The sequence below is a fragment of the Lolium rigidum genome, chromosome 1, assembly GCF_022539505.1.
Source record: "Lolium rigidum isolate FL_2022 chromosome 1, APGP_CSIRO_Lrig_0.1, whole genome shotgun sequence".
In the NCBI taxonomy this organism is placed as follows: Eukaryota; Viridiplantae; Streptophyta; class Magnoliopsida; order Poales; family Poaceae; genus Lolium; species Lolium rigidum.
In genome coordinates, this window is record NC_061508.1 from 271,913,853 (window position 1) to 271,923,849 (window position 9,997).

At 48.2% G+C, this 9,997-nt stretch overlaps 1 protein-coding gene across 1 annotated transcript; it reads right to left on the reverse strand.

Moving 5' to 3' along the window:
• Positions 1-696: 696 nt before the first annotated feature.
• Positions 697-9,633, reverse strand: LOC124658957 (ent-kaurene oxidase 2-like). Its single transcript, XM_047196939.1, has 8 exons — positions 9,489-9,633; positions 2,552-2,712; positions 2,250-2,411; positions 2,011-2,151; positions 1,633-1,887; positions 1,395-1,556; positions 1,126-1,320; positions 697-1,011 (listed from the first exon to the last, which is right to left on the reverse strand). The coding sequence occupies exons 1-8, from the start codon at positions 9,631-9,633 to the stop codon at positions 697-699; spliced, it is 1,536 nt and encodes a 511-aa protein (XP_047052895.1).
• Between the last annotated feature and the right edge of the window lie 364 nt (positions 9,634-9,997).

The following is a 9,997-nucleotide window of genomic DNA, read 5'->3' on the forward strand; positions in this document are numbered from 1 at the left end:
AGAAAAGGGAATCGCCGAGACGGCGGCGGCGACAGCTGGCCTCGCCGGTGGACTCGACGTCCTATTCCTGGCAGCCTAGCCTTCACAGCATAACTGAAGAATAACCATGTATGTATGCATGCGTGGGATTGTGCATCCATGTATGTCTAGCTGGTGATTTTTACCGTTGTATACAGACTAGAAATTTCCAAGGGCCATACAACATGTTATTGGACGAAACAAAGTGCGATGATATTTCAGAATAAGCACATGACAATGGGGCAGATCAACTAATCAGATTAAACAGGACGCAAAGCTATGGGCTGCAGCAACTGGAGGTCTTCTTCGCCTTCCTGAAGATTAGAGCTGTCTCGCTTTCCTCCTTTTGATGTGTTTTTTAGTTTGAGGTTTTTCTCTTCTATATAAACTTGTTTGTACTGTACTCTGGCTTTTCTTTTGGCCACTCCTTTTTCTAGTACTGTATATAAAATGGAGTTTTTCCGCATGGCTCGAAAAAAATGACTGCAGTGAAGATACAAGTATTACTGCCTCAGGTTAAGTGCAAATTCCTGTAACGCAAAGCACAAAAAGTTGAACAACGGTTCTCTGTAGTATAAAAGACATCAAATCCAATCCACTGCAGTGTGCTATACTGCCATGAGCCATCTTGTTTGGCCAAGTTCTGAAGAACAGCCTGTTCCTACCACAGTTCATAGCTCACACCCTTCTTGGTATGAGATACACATACAGCGGGTGGAGCTTGTAGCTCATGAGTTGTACCGTGTCCACGTTGTCCTCGTCGCCCTCCTTGAGCCTCCATGCGAACTCCTGCACGAACCGCGCAATGGCGGTGCACGAAATGTTCGCCACCTGCACCACACCTGGGCAGGCCCTCCTCCCAGCGCCGAACGCCATGGTCTTGTACATGTCTGCGGCCTCGAACCTCCCATCCAAGAACCTCTCCGGTCTCCACTCCTCAGGCTCCTCCCAATCGTTCTTGTTCATGTTACATCCGTACAAGTTGATGATGATCTAGCACAATTCAGCAATTCTTTCAGAAACCAATTTCCACAGACAAAACTTCACGTGTCCATCATAATTCATGGCTGTTGGTGTAGCTCCATCTCATTTTCTGTGGCCAATTACCTGTGTGCCGGCTGGGATGTTGTAGCCGGCCAGCTTGGTGCTCTCGTGGACGAACCTCGGAGGTACCAGTGGAGCAGGAGAATGAAGCCGCAGCGTCTCGTGGAACACACCGTTCAGGTACGCCAGCTGAGGCAGGTGATCCTCGGTGACCGTCTTGTCACCGCACACCTCCTGGATCTCCCTGAAGAGGCGGTCCTGACGTGCCAACCAAAATCTGGTTATCATTTTCAGAACAAACCGAGATTCTAGCAAGCTCCAGCAGCGCTTGCCTGTTTCTCGGGGTTCTTGGCAAGCTCATACATAGCCCACTCGGTGGCTACCAAAGTTGTATCTGCAGCCTCTATGAGTTCCTCCCACACCAGCATTGTCAATTGCTCCTCTGTCAGTGATGTGTTCTCTGCCACCAGGAAGTCCAGATACGATACCCTTGTCTGCACATCAAAGATTTTATTTGTCAACACAAATTGATAAACACAAAGCTATACAGTTAGCGGGAATTCATGTCACCTCGCCACGCGCAATTCTTATCTTCTGTTGATGGACCAAGGCCCGCATAACCGCGGTTCGCCTGTATTCCGTGTTATGAACTCTTGTTTCGAAGCTCCGGTTCGGGATCCAGCCGAGGTACGGGAAGAAGTCCCTCCAGTCAACATCAATTGAGCACATCATAATGTCAACCACAGTGATCTGGTAGATTTCATCCTTGGATATCTCCCTCCTAAACTCCTCAACATAGACTGAACTCACATCCTCACCTAAGCTCTGAAAATGCAGTCTGAACTCTCTCAGTATCATTCAGTGTGGATTGGCTATTCTAGCGGTTCAAATTCAGAGAAGTATGGTACTATGTTAAATAAAACTAAATGTCGGGTTTGTTAGACTAACCTGGATCAATGACAAGCGGAATAACTCGTTCTTGAAAACTTCTCTGAAGTTCAAAGGAGCATGTGGGTCATCAATCACAAACTTACGGTAAGTGCTTAACATGTTATCAATCATCATGTCTCTTGTGTTCCGGAATTTTCTCTACAATATTTGAAGATTGTCATTGTTTGGCCTTAGTTAACGGAAATCCTAGATCGAGGTGTCAACTAAACTTTATTCAAATGTGTTAAGGCTTATACCTGAGCAGAAGAACCCAATGCGCCCGCGATAACATAACGCTTCACCATTTTGTGAAAGTCACCGTAGTCACTTGTAGCAACCATAGTTTTATCACGAGTGATAGCTGAAAATGCTTTAGATAGTTTTCGAGTAGATATGGATGAGAACTTTGCAACCATTGCCTGCAAATGTATGATATAGGTATTGTATCACGGGATCGCGGTCAATAATTTTCAAGAAGAAGCATTGCGGCCAATAGACCATATAACAACTAACATATAATTACATTATCAAGAAAATTAAATCCCAATTTCTATCTTACCTCCTTCGCTACTTCTGTTGAGTTGAGCACAACTACGGAAGAAGCCCCGGTCCGTATGGTATATATTGGCCCATAAATGCCAGACCATTTTAAGAAGGTTTTATGTGGCCTTTTCTCTCTCAATTGATGTAGATTTCCAATAAGAGGAAAACCAGGAACAACTGCATGTCAAAACAAATAAAATTAAAGAAAAATTATTATTTTTTCCTTGAAGTTTAATTGATGTAATGATTTTGATGGCATACTTCATATTTGAATATGGTGTGATATCATATTCATACATGTTAAAATCTTAGACTCATGGAAATTAATTATGCTGCAACTGATTTTTAAAACCTTCTTAGGCACTATAAACAAGTACCATCTGGTGAACCTATACAAGCGAGGATGATCAAGAGATGCCCTGCTCTTCTATACCAAGGTGGGCATGGTAGATGGACAAAAAATATATTTATCTAAGTCAATTGATTAATTAACAAACAATAGAATATATAATCTATACCAGAAATATAGGTCATCCAGTATCTTACTTACAAACTTAAGTCAAAGTAGATTCTTTACATTTTATGGTTGGTTAGTACTACAAAATATAAATACCAAGTATTACATTACTGTTTGGCAATCCATGAAAATCTCTCAAATATAATGCATTTATAACATCAAGCATACTACAAAAAAATCCCAAAGCATTGTTAAAATTGGTAATACATTAGCATACTGCATGGAACTGTGATAAAAACAATTATATGACTCAGTTCACAAGATTTATATATTCATGGTTACATGTTCAGAAGAGATGTGTATAGCTTTTTTACGGCATAGTTTATTTGTGCTTTTATGGGAACACATATTGTAAACAAATTACAGTAGGATGATTAAACCTAAAATACCTGACCTATTTTAACTTGAAAGTACGTGAAACTGTTCTATCAATTTAAACACTTATGATCTAAACCATAGAGCATTTTTATATGTGATTATTATCTGAAATGAATTTACTATTATTTTATATACTTAATAGAATCCGATCCTTTATCTGTGATAGAGTATCAAAATTATTATTCTAGTTTATACGTACAAGGTTCTCATTCAAACAATAATTAATTCAGGAATTTAATTGGTTTGAATACCTCTAGTTCAATTTGAATACACACATTCGAAATTAAATATATTCAAATATCAACAGTCTTATTTATAATTTACATCATAGTCCATACATTTTTTTAAACAAGTACAAGCCAATTTGGATAAATAAATGAGATTCAAACGAATTTCTTAAGTTATTTGATGTACTTTTTTTGCGAAAATTCCACCGATCTATTAATAATCATCAATAGCAGTACAAACTGACCCAAAAGTAATAAAAATTACAAGTAGGTCTTTCGACCACCTAGCGACGACTACAAACACTGACGCGAGCCGAAGGCGCGCCGATGTCCTCGCCCCTCCATCACCGGATCCGGGCAAAGCTTGTCGTAGTAGAGCTTGTTGTAGTAGACAAACGGGAAGTCGTCGTGCTAAGGTCCCAAAGGACCAGCGCACCAGAGCAGTAACCGTCGCCCAAGATGACAACTTTAGATCGGAAGAGACTGACCTGAAACCACACCAACGAACACGAAAACCGATCGGATCCTGCGAGATCCGCCGGGCACATGACTCCATGCGCCCTCTGCCGATGCTAGACGCACCACCAGAGCGAGGATAGAGCGGGGAGGACCTTATTCTGACATCAAGATGGAGCCGCCGCCTCATCATCCCGAAGAAGACACTGAAAATAACCTAACAAAGAACGAAAACCCTCCCGCCGGCGAGATGCCGTGGTCCGCCACACCTCCAAGGCCCTAAGGCCACTGGAGGCGGAGCGGACCAGCAGCGTCGCCGGCGAGGGGACGGAACCCTAGATGGTTTTTTTGAGCCGCCTTGCGATCGCTTCACGTGGAAGTCCCGAACGTACCGTTTCGCGTCGTCCGTTATTTGATGTACTTTGTTATGTGGCATCTACATGGCATCTCACCCGGGAGAATACAACTTGCAGATAATAAAGTATAAATTTTAGTCGCATACATTTCACTTGGAGACAAAGTGGGACTGTTTGTACGGGGAAAGATGCATAAGAATACAACTTGTATTGCAAACAAAAATAAGTAAATAAATAAACCCATTAATTTTGTATGCTTTGTTAGAGTTGAGAGGCACATAAACACATGATGAAGGCCACAAATTAGAAGCTGCACAACCTTAATAAGTTGGAAACGGTGCTTGGTGCACACCCTCCTGCCAACTTCCCACCACGGCGGCTGGCTGAAATAGCCGACGCTTGCGGACTCATTGTCTCATACCAGACACCGACACCATTGCCTCCTCTTCCTTCTTCGACACTCTCTCCTCATCACGATGCCTAACAAGCTGCAAACGATGTGAGGGAAGCTCATGCTGGCCGCGCGCAGGCAGTTCCTGCTGACCACCAAGCAGTCTGTGCAGAAGGTGCGCGAGGCCGAGGTGTGCGGCGGCAGAGGGCCAGAGGTGGCGGAGCAGGTGGAGATGGCCTGGACGTCGATAAGGAGGACGACGACGGGTGGTACGACGCCGTCGAGGAGTGTGTGGCCGTGGTATCCCGCGTTACCACGGAGGCTAAGACTGAGCGGCATGCCGAGCGCCGGGCCATTAGCGACCTGCTCACGCGGAGGACGGAGATCTTTGCCGTCGCGCATGCCTGACGTCTGCTCCAGATGCATTTGCCCAACCAGTAGGGCGCACTATGAGGAGGCGAAACACAATGCCATCGTGGAACGCAAGAGCCGGAAGTGGCGCGCAGTTTGCCTGGAATAGACAGGCGGCTGCTGACGGTCTGACCTGGCTCCGAGCACGCCAGGACGCTGAGAGGAGATGGTGTAGGCGAAGAGGACAGAGGCGCAAAGAGCCTCCAGGGAGACGGAGCGCGTGCATGCGCGCGTGGTGGAAAGCCCCGCCAAGGTGAAGGCCAACGGTGGTGCCAGGCCAACAATCTAGGGCGGAATCCTCACGCCGACGGGCAGCGACGGGCCATCCAGTTTACCAAGAGGGAAATCCTCGCGCCGCCGCTAGCAGGCCACTCAGAGTGAAATCATCGGCCTGACGGTGGCAAGGAGGTCCACCTAGCTGGTGTTTTTCCCGGTGCAACGCACGGGCACTTTTGCTAGTAATATATAATATAATTTTTCAGGGACCACTTCCTTCGTCCCATAGTATAACACGTTTTGAAAAACTAGTAAAAGTGCCCGTGCGTTGCATCGGGAGAAAGAAAAAGTAATAGATCAAATAATTTTGTATGGGATATTAATTATGATCCTACCCTCAATTTTCTTTCCATTATTTCCTCTAATATGACATGAATGGCGACGCCTTCTCGATAACATTTAAGACCTACGTGCTAGCCACTTAAGTGTACAAGACTGCGGCAAGGGTGGATTTTTGTAGCGCGAGCTATACATAGCTCATTTTTTTGAGAAAAAAACGAAAATCATACTTTAAAGTTTCAAAACAACCTTGAAAATTAATATTGATGTAGGTAATGTTGGGATCTACGTATATGCAAAATTTTAACTCGAAATAGTTTATATTCGGAGCTACATAAAAATGACAAAATCTGATAAATTTGGAGGTTTTGCAATGCCCTGAATATATGGTATTTCGAGTTGAAAGTTTGCACGTACTTACATCACAACATTGACTACAGCAAGATTTTTGTTTTCGAATTTTTTAAAACTTTGAACCAACGATTTTGAATATTTCAAAAACCGAGCTACATGTAGCTCGGTCTATACTGATGGTTTTTGAGATTGCAACTGTACAACTATTATTTTTAGTCCTGCATACAGAAAGAAAAATGTACAGTTACGTAAAGTATATGATAGCTGAATCGTTGATAAACTGACAAAGTTGTGTTTTTTTAAAGAAGAGTGTAAACTCTGTATGAAGCACATCAGTTTCGCGATGGACAATTCTGCTAACAGGCACGTGGGCTGTAGTTAATCTGCGTAGGAGAAAGACGCATCCATTTAGCTCTCGCCAACACGCACCTCCTCCCTGCAAGATAAGTCACAACGAAGTCGTGAGAACAACAGCAGTCTTGTCGGCATGTTAAGTGATGGCAGTCGGCTTCTTCTCCTCCAATGTAATTGTTGTTGCTACTTGTACATCACTCCCATGCAGTTATATTATAGCCCGCTTGCATAAATGTATTTTGGGAAGGAGTCGAGAGGATTAGGAATTTAGGATCGCATGTGTTGGCAGCAAGCTCGCATCGGCTACAGGAAGAATTGATCTGAAGCTACTTTTCTTTTCTGGAAGGAAATATGGAGCTGGCTTCGCAGCGCTATTTCGATCTGCTGAAACTGTGAGGAGTGCGGTCCCACGGTCCGACATATTGAGGGGGCGAACCCTAGATCTCGCCCCTCCAACCCCTCTTCCCCACCCCCCTCCCCGGCCACCGCCGGCGTGCGCCGCCGGGCAAAGCCCGCGCGGTGCCGGCGGCGGCGGGCCTTCCCTTACCTGCCGCGAGGAGAGCTGCGCGGGGCGGTGACCTCCTTGGCGGCAGTGCGTTTCGGTGGAGGTCGGCTTGGCCTGGCGTGGCGGCGGCCGGCGAGCTGCGCCAGGGGCGACCTGTCGCAAGTGGAGGCGGCGGCGGGAGGCGGCGCTCGCGGCTGCTGCAACCCGTGCGGTGGCGGCGGCGGGGCTCCTCTTCGTGCGTGTGTGGGTGTCGCGTGGCCTGTGTGTGTTGTGTCTCTGCTCAGGGGGGCGGAGGCGGGTCGGCCTGCCTTTGGGCGCTGGTGGCGGCGCGACTGGCGGCTTTGGCAGATCTGATGGTGGAGATCGTGCTGCCCCAAGCTGCGGTGAGGCGGAGACAGGGGTCTCTGTCATGTCCCGCGGTGGTTGAGCACCTCGAAGTCGCAGCAGCCGTGGCTTGGGGCCTGGCAGCGTGTTGCACCGGTGATTCAGGTCGCCGTCTTCGTTCTCGTCTGCTCGGAGCTTCTGCAGTTCGGCCGCTGCCGGCGATGCCACCTTCAGTTTGCGCAGATCCAGATCTGGGGCTGTCGGGTGGTAGGCGCGGCTGGTTGGTCTAGCGGTGGCAAGCTGATGGGCCCGTGTGGTGTGGATGGGCGTCTTCGTCGTGGGTTGCTCTCGTAGGGACTGGTAGAAGGGGATGTGCCTGCGCAGTCTAGGGTGACTCGCCGCCGTCGGGACCGGAGCAGGGGCTCCCTTGGTTCCCACCCCTCTCTCCCATGTTACCCTCACCAGCGCCGCCCGTGCGTCGTCTCGGCCAAATCCTCCTCTCGGTCCTCGGCCTCCTCTGGTCCAACGAGGAAAAGGTCCCAGCTTTCTGGTTTCTCGATGCTTCTCCGGTGATGTGGTGGTATCACAGTGGGCGGGGCGCTCCTGAATGGCGATGTAGTCCCCACTTGGTTTTCCCGGTGTGGTTGATGGGGGTTAAAGCCGATGGCCTGGGTGAAAGCCTTGGCCGGTCTATCCGGAGCCGTTGACGGTGACGCTCTTGGGCGCCATTCCCCTCCTTGGATGCGTCTTCGTAGTGCCTCGGCTTTGCCCCATCATGGTCGGATGTCTCAAGGTGAAAACCTTGACCCTTGTTGGGTCGAGCAACGGCGTCGCTTCGGTGTCGCTCACCTTCTTGAAGGCGTTGCTTCTGAGATCTCGTCGTTCGCTTGCATCCTCTCTGCGTGGTCACCCGTGGCTGGCGTCTGCACTCGTGTAGCTGGTTGGTGGGGATTCTGGTGCTTTCTGCTGGCGATACTCAACGTTCTCCATTTGCTCGAGCCGAAGACACCATGGCGGATGCTTGCTGTAGTCGTGCTCCTCTTTGTTTCTGGGTGTCGTTTTTTCTCTTTGTGCTTGTATTGTAAACTGGCATCCTCAGTATAGTGTGTGTTTGTAACTCCTGGCCGGTTGAGGGCTTTGTTAATTCAAAGTCGGGCTCTTAAGCCTTTTATCTAAAAAACTGTGAGGAGTGCATGCACATGCAAGTTGGTCCACCCAAGGCGCCGCAGCCCAAAGAACTGAGAATCACACAAAGAAGATCCATGACGCAGTGTTCAGTAGTAAGGTTGATATTTTGTAGGTACTCTCTATAATTTGGTTGTGCTATCTGATCAAGGGCATCGGCGGAGGAGCCATCGGCTTGATGGCAGCGGCGCTGGTCGGCTGGTGCTCCTGGGCACCTGGCTCTGGCCGGTCATCCCTGGCCGGTCATCCCATGAGACCATGCATGGCCCCCGAGAGCCCAAGACTACGCGGCGGCGTGCACGCTGTGTATTTAAGGATACAGATGAAATTAGGGATTGGGTGGAGTTTCGCTATCCGGTTCGGCTAGGTTCCGTATATGTTTTGGATTTGTACGTGTGGAAGCGGACATATGATGTACCGTCCAAGGAAAAACAAAAAAATTGAACCGGTATAATGGCAATATGTAGTATTATGTGATTTAGTGGAAGGGTATTTTCGTCCAAAAAAGTGTTGGACCGCAAGAAACCTTATTTTCTTTATTATTAGGTATATATAGATTATAATTGGCCAAAACATCTTATATTGACCAGAGGGAGTAGTGCCACGCACATTCAGGGCGTCATTAGTTTGTAGCACGATCGATCCACTAAACTCCAACATCTATAAAATAGTCTATCCTCTAGGGATACGGAGGTCGTCATGGCGTTGAAGCAAGGGGGCTACTCTGCGCGAAAAGTCCAACATGATGCTGAACTTCCAGTGGGGAAAAAAGAAGAAGAGCCTGCGATTTCATACGAGTAAAGGGGAATGGGCTAACACAACAACAAAATCGAAGCAAGAACAACACGCATAGCCAGGCAAAACGAACAATATCGGCACAATGTCGGCCGCACGTTTTGCCGCGCATTTCAATAGTAGCCGATCGGCGAGACGATCTCACCTGGGGGCGCGTTGTTGCGGTCCTTGTGCCACAGCGCGACACCGGCCTTGGCGGCGAGCGCGGCCAGGACGGCGACGGCCACGGCGACGGTGGCCACCGCGCCCCAGCCGCTCACGGGGAGCGCCGCCAGCAGCGACTGTTCCATCGGCGTGTGCCGTCCGGCCGTGCTGGCGGCCGGTGATCAACGAGGGCGTGGAAGAGAGGGAGGAGGAATTGGAGGCAGTAGATGCAGCGCTGGCGGTGGTGTCTACTGTCTAAGCTTCGGTTTATTAATTCAGCGTACGTGATGTGCTGATGGCCTTACGGGATATAGTGAGGCGCCGCTCTGACTTTGTAGAAAACTACAAATAGGAGTCCGTCGGTCTGCATGTGACAGCCGTGCTTTGTTAATGTTGATTGGCACAAGAACGAGATGAAACGAGAGAGCAAATGAGCTACACGAGCAGCCGCCTCTCGCGAGCCGCGACAGAGAGCAAAAGGCTGCTAGGGTTACTCGCGTGCTTAGGGCA

Coding starts and splice junctions, on each gene's coding strand:
- LOC124658957 (XM_047196939.1), bottom strand. CDS start 9,633: ATGGAACAGTCGCTGCTGGCGGCGCTCCCCGTGAGCGGCTGGGGCGCG. Junction 2,713..9,488: donor CCGCAACAACGCGCCCCCAG/GTGAGATCGTCT, acceptor TTTGACATGCAG/TTGTTCCTGGTTTTCCTCTT. Junction 2,412..2,551: donor CAACAGAAGTAGCGAAGGAG/GTAAGATAGAAA, acceptor ATACATTTGCAG/GCAATGGTTGCAAAGTTCTC.